The sequence below is a fragment of the Ranitomeya imitator genome, chromosome 4 (assembly GCF_032444005.1).
Source record: "Ranitomeya imitator isolate aRanImi1 chromosome 4, aRanImi1.pri, whole genome shotgun sequence".
Taxonomy (NCBI): Eukaryota; Metazoa; Chordata; class Amphibia; order Anura; family Dendrobatidae; genus Ranitomeya; species Ranitomeya imitator.
Window position 1 is genome coordinate 652,621,841 of NC_091285.1, and position 15,826 is coordinate 652,637,666.

Sequence of the window (15,826 nt, forward strand, 5' to 3'; positions counted from 1 at the left end):
AAATCACTGTGCTTAATACCTTCTGTGGAGGGTCCGGGCTGGTGCAGGGGACACGGGACACCCCGACGCGCGTTTCGGTAGTTGTACCTTCCTCAGGGGGCGCCCCCTGAGGAAGGTACAACTACCGAAACGCGCGTCGGGGAATCCCTCTTAAGTAGAATGGTCGATCACAGCAATCAGCTGTAAACTTTATTAATCTGGCAGCAAGTATTGAATAGTCCTACAGCACTCCCGCAGGAGAAAAAAAAATTACACAATATTCATTGAAAGAAATGGACTGTCCTTATTACTCACAGACAAGTCAGATCCCCATAATTAGAATCATAGAATCATAGAATGGTAGAGTTGGAAGGGACGTCCTGGGTCATCTAGTCCAACCCTCTGCTCAAAGCAGGATTCACTAAATCATCGCAGACAGATGTCTGTCCAGCCTCTGTTTGAAGACTTCCATGGAAGTAGAACTCCCCACCTCTCGTGGCAGCCTGTTCCACTCATTGATCACCCTCACTGTCAAAAAGTTTTTTATAATATCTAATCTGTGTCTCCACCCATTCAGTTTCATCCCATTGCTTCTAGTCTTTCCTTGTGCAAATGAGAATAAAGATGATCCTTCTACAATGTGACAGCCCATGAGATATTTGTAGACAGCTATTAAGTCTCCTCTCAGTCTTCTTTTTTGCAGGCTAAACATTCCCAAATCCTGTAACCGATCCTCATAGGACATGGTTTGTAGACCGGTCACCATTCTGGTCACTCTTCGCTGAACTTGCTCGAGTTTGTTGATGTCTTTTTTAAAGTGTGGTGCCCAAAACTGGATACAGTATTCCAGATGAGGGCTGACCAAGGAGGAGTAGAGGGCAATAATGACTTCACGTGATCTAGACTGTATACTTCTCTTAATACATCCCAGAATTGCATTTGCCATTTTTGCTGCTGCATCACACTGTTGACTCATGTTCAGTCTGTGATCTATTACTATTCCCAAATCTTTTTCACATGTGCTGTTGCTTAGCCCTATTCCTCCCATTCTGTATATGCTTTTTTCATTTTTATTGCCCAGATGTAGTACTTTGCATTTTTCCCTGTTAAAAACCATTCTGTTAGTTGCTGCCCACTGCTCCAGTTTATTTATATCTTTTTGAATCCTCTCTCTCTCTTCTCTAGTAATAGCTATCCCTCCTAGCTTTGTGTCATCAGCAAATGTAATCAGTTTACTCTCAATTTCTTCATCTAAATCATTGATAAAGATGTTAAACAATAGAGGGCCCAGGACAGAACCCTGTGGTACCCCACTTGAGACATTCTTCCAACTGGATGTGCAGCCATTTCCGACCACTCTTTGGGTCCGTATTAACCCCTTCCCGTTGCGGACAATTTTCACAGTTGCACTTTTGTTTCTTCTTCTTCTCTTCTTCCAAGATACATTACTCTATGTTTCCAACAACATAGCCACATGAGGATTGTTTTTTTGTGAGTTGTAGTAAATAATGCAATCATTCATTTTACAATATAATATTACTGAAAAATGGGGGGGGGGATTTCAAATGAGGTGAAAAGAGAAAAAAAATTGTTTTTTTTTGTCAGTGTTTATTGTGTGCTAAAAGTGGCAACATGATTCTACATGTCACGATGATTACAGCAATGCCAAACCTATTTTTTTTTTAATTATTTTAGTGGCAAAAAAATCTAGTAATTTTCTGTTTCCATTGGTGGAGCTGTGGGAGGGCCTGTATTTTGAGTGGCAAGCTGACTTTTTTATTGATACCATTTTGGTGTACCTATAATGTTTCATTTGCTTTTTATTGCAGTTTTTAAGGGGAGGTGCAGTGGAGAAAAACCATTTCTAGTGTTTTTATTTTTTATCCTACACAGTGCACACTATGAGGGTTAATGTTACATTTTATTACATCAGACTCTTAGAGATGCAGTGATACCAAATATGCTAATTATTATTATTTTTTTTTTTTTAAGGCGTGCAAAGGGGAATGATACAAATTGATATATAAATAATATATACTTTTTTTTCAATAACTTATTATTTTATTTTGTAGTCTTTTTAGGGGACTTGAACCTGCAGTCATTTGACTGCTTGTTCTATACACTATGATACCAGTGTATTGCAGTATATCGTCAAAATGACGTTCTCCGATGAAGGCAATGACCATCAATACCCGGATAAGAGCCGGTGTACGTGCGCACACGGCATTTGTGCCATATTAATGCCGTTCTCAGTGATTGCGGCATTTAAATGATTAAACAGCAGCAACCGGAGTGGGCTCCGGTCACTACTGTTACAGGCAGATGTCGTCTGCGGGGTTAATGAGGAAAGCTTTCGGAGATATTATCCTTGGCCACATGAACCCTTCTAAGATATCATAGCTCAGGATCTCACGTGTACTATTATAAAGCAATGACAATTATCTGTCTGTTCTAGGTCTGCGCTGACGGGAAATGTATCAGCATCAACAGCGCCTACCGGTCAGAAAACTGCTCTTCTAGATGCCCTGGACATGGGGTAAGTGCAGATAGTCAATAGAAAAGAGAAGGTTTCATAACAAATATTAAAATGGGCCCCCCCATTGTGGTGTCAGGGTTTTGCCGCCCAGGACAGAAGAGCCTAATATTTGTTATCCTCTACACGCCCTTTCCTATACGCATGGGTCAGTTCCTCAAACTTTATCTACAGAGGAAAGTCCAACGCAGATTCTCACCTCCCAATAAAGAAGGTGAAAGGTGTAAAAAGGGCTGGACAGTCTTCCTAATGGCCCTCAGATCCATTAGATGAAAGCTGGATGAACCCACACGCTATATTATTCAAAATCTATATTTATTAGATACGTGACGCCCCCATATCTCCCTTGGATGACCTCAGATTGGGGTTGGTCAATGGGATGCAGCTAGATGTCACAAAATTATGGGATTCACAATTTTCAGGATATCTCCCCACCTGGAGGTCCCAAGCCGGAGATATGAATGAAATATTGCCAATCATGATTTTAGCTTTCAGTAGATGGGGAAAATGGCATATATATTGTTATTCATTTTCAACGATAATAATTTTGAGCTGATGAGGCGACTTCCCAGTGATGTAAGTAAATGCCTTTTAATCACCCCTCTTTGTCAGAATGCCAAAAATTTGTCTCCCACAACTGTAGACCTATGCCATTCACAAAAAAAATACAATATTCATCACTGGAATCTGGCTCTATAAAGTCTGCTATAATTCCTTTGAAGACCAAACTAGTTTCCTCTGGAGGTGATAGCTTGATCGCTTCTCACCCTCTTGTGCACACTGAGCCCAGACTTCATGGCTGTTCTTCAGCAGATAACTTACTTCAATTACCTGTGCACAGCAGGGGGTTAAAGCCGAGTAAGTGTCAAATGTAGTGTTCTTTTCCCAAATTATAATAAAGCCTTTAATGCTCAATATGCAGAGGACATGTCCATTCCTATACAGATTTTTATTCCATTTCTCCACTACATCTATGACAACCTTCTTTGCACATTTTGTTTTTTTTTAGTCCGTTTTATATCTGACTGTTCCATATGTCTTTTTATTAGGTGCGCCCAATATGTTCTTTACCAAAGGGGAAATGCTCACAGGATTCACTGGGGATGTGTCTTTAGTCTTCTCTATGAGCAATGCCCCTTTATAAAGACCATAAAAATAGCAAATAGGTTGAATGAAATAAATGGCCTATATATTTGTCTATATTCATTATGGGATATTTGCAAACCCTACTCCCCATTCCCCATCCCACTCCAGTCTCCAGAAAATGAAGTACTCTAAAAATGTGAATAAGATAAGATCCAGTTTTGGCCACTTCTTTTGGCCTACTTATAGGTACTTTTTAAGGGTGCTCTTTTAGCAGCTTATTTTCACTGAAAACAAAGTGAATGGGGGTTCCGATTGCACATGCCTGATCCCCCTTATATCATTATTCAGGGGAAGATCCCATGCACATAAGGAGGTTGGTTGTTCCAGCCAAAATGGTTGGGTCGTGTCACCTTTTGTCTAATGTGCACAGGGCCTTTACTGCTATCAATCATATATTGTGTAGTCAGACATTAACCCAATCCTGTGACATTTCATGGACACAAAAATGTGCCCGCACTTATTAACATGGAGATCAATTACTGATCATCTAGCCATAGTTAACACTTACTCCAGAGTTATATAACTCTCATTCCTGGCTGTACGGATAGGAAATATATATACATCAGACTTTATTGACTAAGTGTTTGCGTTCCTTCAGGTTTGTGACCATGAACTTCAATGTCAATGTCAAGAAGGATGGGCACCGCCGAACTGTGACTCCGTTTCAGAAACAAGTAGGTATTTATAAAAATCCCTTTAGGTCTTTTAGGATATTATTTTTTTTAAAGCCCCATGTTTGTCCATGGCCTGTGTATGATATTACAGGTCATTGCCATTCAGGTGAATAGGGCTGAGTTGAAAAACCAGGCACAGCCTTGGGTCAACAGTGGCACTTACCATGACTGGAAGTGAGGGCACATCTGATAGATATTTATCTCTGCAAGAAGAGAATCAAGGGAGCATGAGGGAGGCACAGGTCTGGTGTTTGAGGTTAGGGCAGAGAAGGATGCCACACACCCACCATCAGTCATTTTTTAGATTGGAGTACCCCTTTAATGCCCATCTTTAGGAATGTCAATGGACCAGTCAGGATGTCTGTGTCTTTTCTGGTGTGCCGAGGTTTTCCATAATAAGATAAATGTTCATCTATGTGGGAAGTTCGTCTTCGAACCTCCGAGCCCTCAGTAGCTACACCCCTTCATTGTAATAAGGGGGTGACATAATATCAGAATTTGATGTGATGATGAAGAATCAGTATAACCCTCTAAAGTTGCACAAAGTAGGAAGTTGAGGCCTAATATCACTCTGCCGGTCTTCAATATTTCTCCTGTTGTTTCAGACATTGTCATCATTGTGGTGGTCATCCTTATCGGCCTTCTTCTTCTGGTCGGTCTTATCCTTATGCTCGTGTTCCGAAAGAGGTGTAGAAAGAGGTATGATGGGCCGTGCTGCCATTACCAGCGGGGTTTAAAGGGTTTTTTGGCTTTTCGGAAATGTAGTGCTATATGATGCCTAAGTATGTCGGCCCACTGCTTTCTGCTGTTATCGGGATTAGAAGTGAAAATTTATGTGGCCGGACAAACAATGTATGAAGGACTCCTAAACATGGGTTATATTCTGCGAGCTAAGACATTAGGGTGCAAGAATGTCCCCATCACTAAAGCGCCAGGAAAAAAACAATGGTGGTATTTCGAGGCACCACTTACTTATGCAATTCTTAACCCTTTTCCGCTTTGGCCCATTTTTCAATTTTGCGTTCTCTTTTATATGTTTTTATATGTTTCCTCCTCTTCTTCCAAAAGCCATTACTTTTTTTTTAGGATTTTTTTTTTTTTGTGCAAGGACGTAGGATGTACTATAACATCCTTTGTCGGGAAGGACAATTAAAGCCTTTCTCTTCCAGTGGATATGGGAAATAAAGGATTTATAGATTTATTACCCGCAGATTCTGTGTTTCTGATTCCGTTTTCATGGGTCATTTTTTCCAGGGGATCTACAGTCCGAGTAAGTGGGGCAACAAATCCATCCTTCCATCAGGCTCAAGTGAAGTCTGACTCCAACGTGTCAACCCCCGAGGTAAGAGAAACTGTGGGTGCAGACACAGGGTTTATTTTTGTATCCCGTTTGGATGCCCCAGTGGGATCCATTTACAAAAATATAGATATAGAGAATTATGTGCCCCAGCTCATCATTATATTGACCCTTTAAAATTTTATGTAGAAGGTGTCCTCCAGGCAATTGTTGTAAGACATCCCATCCTTTTATTTACCTGGTAGCATCCCTTCTTCAGCTTTACTAAGTCCAATGTATCCCAAGATGTGGTCACACTACAAATAAAAGGATGATTCGAAAAACCTTCGAAAAACTTGCAGTTAAAGTTTTAGCTTAATTGATAAAAATCAGCACACGACAAAAGAAAAAATGGTACAGAAGTGCCAAAAATACATTTACCTAAGTACCGATATGTCACATTAATGTCATGGGGTTAGATCTTAATTTTATGTGTCCAAGTATTTACTTTTGCTGCTGCCTATTGAGATTGAGTGCTGCCGCAACGATTGTTATTAGAATTTATGGGTTTTTTAGTATTTTTTTTTTCATAACATCTTAACATTTGGCTTCCTACAGGAAATTTTGGGAAAACAAAAAGTATGCAATATCATTTTTATTAGTACACTCATGATGCAGAGCAGCATTCTCCTGCCATAAATAAGGTCCATGGACTAAGGCCATTTGCTATCGTCACAGGACAGCAAACAAAAAAATATGATGGAGCCAACTGGACCCTCAACTATCATGGCTTTTTAATAGTATTGGTCTTCACATAAGGGGCAAATAGACTGGGCGTAAGCTCAACACCCGGATGTGACTGTGACCCCTGCACCTATTCTAATTATACTCCTGAATTTGAAGAATATTAAAACATTTTGTAATTTTTTTTTTCTCTGAACAGCTAAGCACTAGAAATGTGTATCCACTACCACCTCCACCGGTTAATGCAAAGAAACCACAAGTGTCACAGGTACCTATTTTTCCTTTAGGAATTTTAATATGGAGTCATTTAGTCGTAATGTAGCATACTGAAATAAGTATGCTGGGGAGCAGGAGCCCTCAAATGAGGAACATTTGCACCGCCAAGACCATTTTTTCTTTAGTTGGCCCACATCTGTTTGCAAAGAGCAAATATATATCCACACATGACATAGGTTGTTTATGGATTAAAAAGCTTTCCTGGGTTTTACATTGATGGCCTATGATAAACTAGGATAGTGTAAACACTGTGTGCACAGCTGCCAAGAGGTGCTAACGACTAGGTTCCCAAACCTTCAAATCTATATAAAAAATAAAGTCTAGCACTCAACTTAAGTATCCAATAGTGCATTTATTTATAGCACTCGAAACGTTTCAGTCCTTGTGGACTTTCATCAGTCAAGAGAAAGCTTAAAAGAGGGGGAGCCGCCACACTGTACCGCAGTGTATGGGGATATCCGATATGGCTTAATGCCAATGCTGTGGGTGCGGGGCAGTGACCATAGCAGACCCTTCAGCATGTAGAGGCTGTAGAAGCCTGGGAGTGGGGTGAGGAACCTTGCCTTCAGACGCGGTATCCACCGTATGTCTCTCCAACACTGGATATCAGGGAATACATAATAAAGAAAGTATATACATAGGGTGAAATCAAAGAACAGGTCAATATACATATTCACTTCATAACACAATATGTAGCAGAGACATATATACGCAAACAACCCCGCTAAGTACAGGTGTACGGTGAACGAGCAGATATGATAGTGGGTACTACAACAAGTGATGCTCAACATACTGTGCTAATCCTAGCAGATGTAGTGGAGCTCAATATGTGAAGTTTATACACGAATAGTGCCTAATGAGATACAGAAGAAAACCAGGATTACATATTTCTAAAGGCAGAAAAAGGCATAGAAGCCACAAAGGTATACTCACAGAGAAAGCTTAAAAGAGGGGGAGCCGCCACACTGTACACAGTAGTGTATATCCAGAATTAAAGGGGTTCTACCAGGTTAGTAAGATATCACCTATCCACAGGAAAGGTAGTAACTTGCCAATCACTAGGGGTCCCACTACCAGGTCCCCCACCAATTCTGAAACCTTTGAACAACCTTTTCAAGTAAAGTGTATACAGACTTTGTATTCATCAGTGATTTCAGTAGAAAAATCACTATTCTTTTAAAGGGAACCTGTCACCCCCAAAATGGGGTCCGGGGCCTCCCATCTTCTTACGATGACGTCCTCTTCTTGTCTTCACGCTGTGGCTTCGGCGCAGGCATACTTTGTCTGCCCTGTTGAGGGCAGAGCAAAGTACTGCAGTGCGCAGGCGCCGGGAAAGGTCAGAGAGGCCCAGCGCCTGCACACTGCAGTACTTTGCCCTCAACAGGGCAGACAAAGTACGCCGGAGCCGCAGCATGAAGACAAGAGGATGTCATCGTAAGAAGATGGGGGGCCCCGGACCGGACCGCGACACTCATCGGACTGGACCGGGACCGGGACCACCCCTGGGTGAGTATAATCTAACCTCTTTTTCTCATCTTTTAGGATACATCGGGGGCTTATCTACAGCATTACAGAATGCTGTAGATTAGCCCCTGATGCCGGTGGGCTTAGCTCACCTTCCATTTTGGGGGTGACAGGTTCCCTTTAAGTTATCTGTTAAATTGTTTTGATATTTTTTAGGAGCACTGATATTTATTGCTTTTTTTTATTTGTTACAGCTGGCAAGTCGAGATGGATATAAAGGTCCACAGTTCTCTACGGTAGGGACATAATGTCGTACGCATGATTAGAAAAAGTACTTTTTGAAAAAAATGTTGTGGAGCACTTTCCTCCTGATCTTATATATTTTTTTACCTTGGAAATGGCTCATGGTGGGGCTTTATTAAGAAGAAAAGTTTTTGTGTTTGGTCTTCTATTTGGGAAGGGCTTGGAGAGAGTTGGCTTACAACAACATGAATTAATGTCTTAGGATTGAGAGCGGATAGAATAAAAAAAATTGAATTTTGGAAAAGCCTTTTTTTGTGTGTGTGTGAAATTTGTTGAAAATTCTATTTGCTTCAACTCGATTTGCTTCTCTCTAGTGATCGGGATCATGGACATTATTAGTAAAATCGAAAGAGATTAGATAAAGATCAATGGGTAAAAATGTTTTATTCATAAGTATTTTTACTTGTACAAATGTATTTTATTTCTTTTCCTTATAGACGACTTCAGTTGAGTTCACTAAAAAATCTCCGGTAAGAAACAAAAATACTTTTGTCTACATGAGATGTTGTGTGCTTGACAATGCAGAGGTGGAGTAGATAGATATTAACCATATCGTTGCCTTGTTTCAGGCATTACAGAGGCCAACTAATGCTCCGCCACCTGTACCAAGCACTAAGCCTGCTCTGCCCACTCCTCCACCCAAGGTATGAGATCTCTATGGCTCACTCAATGGCGCTGATCTGTAAGAGTGTACTATGTCTGACCCCCATGATCTGATATCTATAGTTTATCCTAAAAACAGGCCTTCAATGTTGTAGTCCTAAAGAACACCTTTAAATTAAAAAAAAAACTAAACCCTGCTACATTAAAATCTCTTATTAATAAGTTTTAGGGAATTGTTATCAAGCATTTTTAAGGATATTTTTCAAGCCCTTCCTAACATCTGCCACACTGGTATGACATATATTGGGTGCGGGTGTATGGAGAGAACAAAGGAACTGAGCTCGTTCCATTCCCAAGGGATGGTGGCTGTCTTCCACAGCCGACATCTGACCCTATCAGCAGCAATCAGAGCTAACTCTGATCGTTTCTGTGTAACCACTAAATTTCTTAGGTCAGTTTCTCACTGCAATTCAAGCGGTTTGCAGGTTCAAGTCCTCACGAGTACTGAAAAAAGTAACCAAAATATTTTCAAGAATCCCACTTTTTCCCTGATTAAAAAGAAATAAATTAAAAATATAAACATATACGTCATATCGCCACATCCGCAAAAGTCCAATCTATTAAAATATAATATTATTTAATTCAAATGGTAAACACTTGAATGCAAAAAAACTAAAATCTAAATCAGAAATGCTGTTTTTTGGTCGCTGCATCTCCCCCAAAAGGCTATAAAATTGCGCGTTTCCCCCAATATGGTAAAAATAAAAAACAAAGTTTTTAATGCAAAAATACAAATCTTTCATTCATCTGCATAAAAGTACAAAAAATTACGGGTCTCAGACAATGGAATTAGAAAGCTAAAAGTTCTGATTTTTTTTAGCAATTAAAGTATGAAAAAACAAACAAAAAAGAGAGCGCAAAAAATAATTGCGAAATTTGTGTTTTTCACCATTTCATTCTATTAGGATTTTTTGCCTGTTTTTTTTCGGTAAATTATATGATTAAATGAATGGTGTCGTGCAAAACTAAAACTTAAATGAAAAACTAAAATAAAAAAAAAATAAAATAAAAAGTTATTGTTTTTGGAAGAAGAGAAGGAAAAAAGCGTAAGTGAAAAAACAAAAACTGGCCACGGTTGGAAGGGATAAAAGTGGAGTCACCTAGGAGCTGCACTTTTTAAAGGAAATCTGTCACCTGAATTTGGCGGGACCTTTTTTCGGTCCGATGGGCGGGTTTTCGTGTGTATTTATTCACCCCTGCCTTTCCCGCTGGCCGCACGCTGCCTGCAATATTGCCTTGAAGTTGATTCGCTTTCCTCCGTAGATCACGCCTGCGCAAGGCAATCTTGCCTTGCGCACGCGCAGTATGCTTTGCCCAACTGCGGGCAAAGCCGAAAAGCATTAGTGCGCATGCGCCGGCGCACTATGTCCTGGAAGTATTTTGCTGTGTTCCGGGACATAGTGCGCCGGCGCATGCGCACTAATGCTTTTCGGCTTTGCCCGCAGTTGGGCAAAGCATACTGCGCGTGCGCAGGCGTGATCTATGGAGGAAAACGAATCGACTTCAAGGCAATATTGCGGGCAGCGTGCGGCCAGCGGGAAAGGAAGGGGTGAATAAAACACCCGAAAACACCCCCCATCGGACCGAAAAAAGGTCCCGCCAAATTCAGGCGACAGGTTCCATTTAAAGGGTTGTTTCACAAACACATTAAAAGGCTAGGATATGCCATCACTGTCGGATCAGAGGGATCTGATCACTAGAGCGCCACTCGGTGGACGTCCCATTAGAATCAATGCTGCCATTAGAAAAATCCAAGTGGAGCTGTCAGGAGAAGACAGAGTCGCTCTGCACTTTATTAGCACCACGGCCGCTTCATTCAATAAATGGTTGACGGTTGCCAAAATCGTCTGTCATCGCAAACTATATATTAAAGGACGGTAATATAAATAATATCGTAGATTACCGTACATTTCGTTTTCTAATTTCAGGCACTGAAACCTCCTGTCAAGAACTAATATGAGCGATGCGGGAGGAGACTGGAGGACGCACTTCTGTAGGAGATCTTTTTGTATGTTTGTATATTTCTATGTTTGTATCATTTTTATATATTGTTTTCTTCAATGACTTCAATAGTTCTGACTGCACAAAAAAAAAAAAGATGGGGAAAATGTGCGCCCTTTACAAAGTGTGTATTTAGGTTACAGGACATCAGACATCATGAATGTACAGCAGGCCCAGTGATGAAGGGACATCAGAAGAAGTCAGGGGCTCACGGATTTTACTACACCCTACGTCTTCTGAATACAACTGAAGCTAAAGACTAAGCAAAAGTTGCTGCATTTTCACCACTGCTTGCAGATATTTTCAGGATTGTAAATATATTGTATGTTTTGGTTTTTTTACTGAAAGGCACATTTTTACTGTACAAGATGAAGAAATTAATGCAAAAGAGTTGAGCAGGAAAATTATTTTGTGTCTGCTTATGTACTCCATAGTCACCACTTTTTAGTTACTCCTTTAAAGAAGACTTGACACTTGCTCAAAAAATGTATTTAAATACCTTGTAAAAAAAATCCCAGAGCTCTGCCCATTCTGCCGCTCTTTTCCGTTTGTCGCTGCGTTGCTCCATTGCAGAGATATTGACATTTGTTCTTTTCTGGAGAGCAGTATGTGAAATCTCTGCTTTGCAGCCCAACTGGGCATTTCTTCAGCATCTTCTCTAAGGGTGTGTTTTACCCCAGCATCCCAAATGCTACCAATCAAAGCTTAGTACCTGACCTAGCAGTCTATCAGGTTCTGCTGAGCTGTGATTAGCAGCATCTGAGAGAGAGGAATGAAAGCTCGCGGCTCCAGAGAAGACTCTGAAGAAAAGCCCAGAGATTTCCCATGCTGCGCTCCAGAAGACAAAAAATGTAAATATCACTGCAATGGTGCGATGCTGCATAAAAAGGAAAAAAGCATCAGAATCAATGAAGCTCAATTATTCTTACAAGGTACAGTTAAATGTTTTGAGTAAGTACCAGGTCCTTTTAAAGGGGTTGTGATCTTGAGAACCCCTTACAATTTCTCTTATTTTAGGAGACGTAGACAGGGTACTCAGTGAAGAATCCCCCTCAGTGAAGTCCATGTGCCACAATAGAGCTACTACAGCAAAAATTATAGCAAATCTAATAGCAACTGTCTCAGGCAAAATCAGTTGATCAGACTCTCAGCTGACCTCAAAGTTATAATCAAATTTATGATAAAATTAATTTATGATCCAATTTCTTCAAACATGATACAAAACTGATCCCATCACCTTGAAAGCTTTTGTTGAATAATTCCTAATAATAAAGTCATAGACTGCACTTCTACGGAGACATCAATGATCAGATATAAACTATTTGAGGAACCTGAGAGTAATTGTTAAGATTCCCAACAGCACCTCCAGAGGGGAAATGGAGTACTACACCCTTTGCAGTAAATTAATGGGCTGCACATGTAAGGTCTAATTATGCCAAATCCTCCACAAAAATAAAGAAAGAATCACTCTCCTTAGCCACACTCCATTATGGCTAATAAAACATTTCGGTTAAGATATAATGATAGTGTGATTTTCAAGAATAAGACTCCCTTAAATCAATATGTAAAAAAAAAAAGCCAAAAAGACTTGTGTGTACAAGACCTTAACACACTCCATATTCTTTACCGGCATGTTCACTACAAAGTCTTAACAGAATAATTCCTACTTTTCCTGGAAAACCACTGGGTGACTCCCGAATAAAGGGATGGCCTCCAAGACTTCTGGAAGAGTTGTGTCCACTCCCAGGAGCTGCCGAAGCCTCCGAAAACCTCTTGGAAGGGAGAGGAGGCTTGGGAGGGGAATGGAGGGATTTGGAAAGGCGTGAAGGTGGTGTGGAAAAGTGGTAGTCCTGGTAAGGGGTCTCCTACACTGACTTCCCGCACAACCTCGCCTCAAAGTTGGCCAATATGCGTTATCGTGACAATCAGATTGGTGCCTGCGACTGTTTCTGTATATACAGCTTGTACATAGGTTAATTTAATTACTACTATGACGAGGTCTTGGTGCTGCTTGTTACTGTGATTTGGGAATTTGTAATATTTATAAGTCTCATTGTCATATTTTCCAGCACAAAGCTTCGGATTGGAAGGCCGTGTTTTTATAAACATTTTTATACATCGTTCTTTTAATATTTTGTAATTGGAGTTGAAATTTTCTAAATGAAATGGAAATAAAAAAATGATTTATTTTACCTTGTGTGTTATGGCTATTTTTTATTAGGATGAAATAAACTTTTTTTGTTCTTTTTTAAAAAAAACCTCTATGATAATTACCATGTGTAAAACTACCTTAAAAAAACTTCCTATGTGTACAATACATAGGAGTTTTAATGACATCCTAGCCAAAATCCGAAAGGCATTACTATGGTGTGGGAAGCAACGTTTTAAGGCTAGGGTTACATTGCGTTAATGCAACCCGTTTAGTGCGAGCGCTAGCGGGTTGCGCTAACGCAATGTTTTTACTGTGGCCGCGTCCCGGGGTCGCGGTAACGTCCCCGCTCTCGCAGATTCCCGATCTGCGAGAGCGGGGAACGGACCACGGGCGCGCCTCGGACGCTGCTTGCAGCGTCCGTGGCGCGCCAGGAAACACCGGCGCGTCGCTAGCGCGTGCCAAACATGGCACGCGCTAGTGCTGCGCGTTCCCATTGCCGTGAATGGGCGCGCTAACGGACGCGTTGCACGGCGTTAATTTCGCCGTGCAACGCTGTCCGTTAAGCGCGTTCCCATAACGCAATGGAAACCCTTAGTTCTGGTAAGATTTCGGAAGCATCTGCGGGAATTTGTGCCCCCTTATCCAGAAGAGCATTTGTGAGGTCAGACACTGATGTTGGAGAAGAGGCCGGACTCAGTGTTGGATGAGGTTGGGGTCCGGGCTTGGTCATGTTCTTCCACCATCCATGTCTTTATGAGTCTTGTGCACTGGGCGCAGTCATGGGGAACAGAAAATCGTCTTCCCCAAACTGTTTCCACACAGCTGGAAGATACAGTTGTCCAAAATGTCTTGTATGCTGAAGAATTAAGATTTCCCTTAATTGGCAGAGAGAGGCCTCAGCTGACCCATGAATAACACCCCCATAGCATTATCCCTCCTACACCAAACTGTACATTGGGCATAATACCCTCAGGCAAGTAACGTTCTCCTGGCATTCAACAAATCCAGACTCTTTCATCAGATGCCAGATACAGAAGTGTTATCCGTAACTGCACAGGACATGTTTCCTTCATAATCCAGCGGTGGCAGCTTTACAACACTCTATCCAACACTTAGCATTGAGCTTGGTGATGTAAGGCTGCAGGCAGCTGCTTGGCCATGAAGCTCCCTGCTTGTGCGCAGTTGGTGTTGCTGATGAGGAGGTTTTACAGTTCTGAAGTCAGCAGAGTGTTGGTGACTTTTCTGCCTTCTGTTCCTCAGCACTCGGTGACTCTGTAACGTTACGTGGTCTCCACTTCGTGGCTGAGTTGCTGCGATTCCTTCCACTTCTCAATAATGTAATTCACAGGTGATGGGGGGAGGCGATTCAGGAGGGAAAAAATGTCATGACTGGACTTCTTACTCAGGTGGTTCCTATTACAGGATCACGCTGGTATCAGTGAGCACTGCATCACCAGCCATTTTGTCATGTTAGTAAAGGCAGACGGCATGGCGAGGGCAAGATGTTATACACAAGGGGTTGACAGGCCGTATATTATTTATGGGGGAGTGAGGGGGCTGGACGTTACACAACGGAGGTGAAAACATGGAGGTTATACAGTGGAGGCGAGGGGCAGGACGTTATATACCAGTGACAATTATTATTATTATTTGTTATAGCGCCATTTATTCCATGGCGCTTTACATGGGAGGAGGGGTATACATAATAAAAACAAGTACAATAATCTTAAACAATACAAGTCACGACTGGTACAGGAGGAGAGAGGACCATGCTCGCGAAGGCTCACAATCTATAAGGGATGGGTGAGGATACAGTAGGTGAGGGTAGAGCTGGTCGTGCAGCGGTTTGGTCAATCGGTGGTTACTACAGGTTATAGGCTTGTCGGAAGAGGTAGGTCTTCAGGTTCTTTTTGAAGGTTTCGATGGTAGGCGAGAGTCTGATGTGTTGTGGTAGAGAGTTCCAGAGTAGGGGTGATACGCGAGAGAAATCTTGTATGCGATTGTGGGAAGAGGAGATAAGAGGGGAGTAGAGAAGGAGATCTTGTGAGGATCGGAGGTTGCGTGTAGGTGAGTACCGGGAGACGAGGTCACAGATGTATGGAGGAGACAGGCTGTGGATGGCTTTGTATGTCATGGTTAGCGTTTTGTACTGGAGTCTCTAAGCAATGGGGAGCCAGTGAAGGGATTGACAGAGGGGAGAGGCCGGGGAATAGCGGGGGGACAGGTGGATTAGTCGAGCAGCAGAGTTTAGAATAGATTGGAGGGGTGCGAGAGTGGAGGTTGCAGTAGTCAAGGCGAGAGATGATGAGGGCATGGACTAGGGTTTTTGCAGATTCTTGGTTGAGGAATGAACGGATTCGTGAAATATTTTTGAGTTGAATGCCGCTGGATGAAAACCTGAATTCAATGATTACGTTGTGTTTTTGACTTTGCGTATTTTTGAAAAAATGCAAGTATCCGATCTAACTTAATGGGTGCAGAAATGCTGTATAAAATCTGTAACCTCGAAAACTCACCAAAAAGCTCATCAGGGGAACATAGCCTAAAGGTTTTCAACAAAGCAAATGACGCTGGACTATCAGTCTGGTTTCCTTGGCAAGATCCTCTGCTTTGAC

General features: G+C 41.6%; 1 protein-coding gene across 2 annotated transcripts in view; it reads left to right on the forward strand.

Moving 5' to 3' along the window:
• LOC138677134 (zinc metalloproteinase-disintegrin-like 4a) overlaps window positions 1–13,251 on the forward strand; it is a 62,111-nt gene extending 48,860 nt beyond the window's left edge. Inside the window, exons 17-26 of one of the 2 annotated variants that reach the window (XR_011320861.1) lie at window positions 2,435–2,515; window positions 4,257–4,332; window positions 4,938–5,031; window positions 5,587–5,674; window positions 6,552–6,620; window positions 8,347–8,388; window positions 8,833–8,865; window positions 8,965–9,039; window positions 10,987–11,066; window positions 11,196–11,325. Coding sequence is in view for 1 of the 2 variants with exons in the window: in XM_069767033.1 (XP_069623134.1) it covers window positions 2,435–2,515; window positions 4,257–4,332; window positions 4,938–5,031; window positions 5,587–5,674; window positions 6,552–6,620; window positions 8,347–8,388; window positions 8,833–8,865; window positions 8,965–9,039; window positions 10,987–11,013 (585 nt within the window). In the remaining variant the exon portion in view is untranslated. Of the gene's footprint in view, window positions 1–2,434; window positions 2,516–4,256; window positions 4,333–4,937; window positions 5,032–5,586; window positions 5,675–6,551; window positions 6,621–8,346; window positions 8,389–8,832; window positions 8,866–8,964; window positions 9,040–10,986 lie in introns of both variants that reach the window. The other variant, XM_069767033.1, reaches the window with a different exon arrangement.
• Window positions 13,252–15,826: the final 2,575 nt, after the last annotated feature.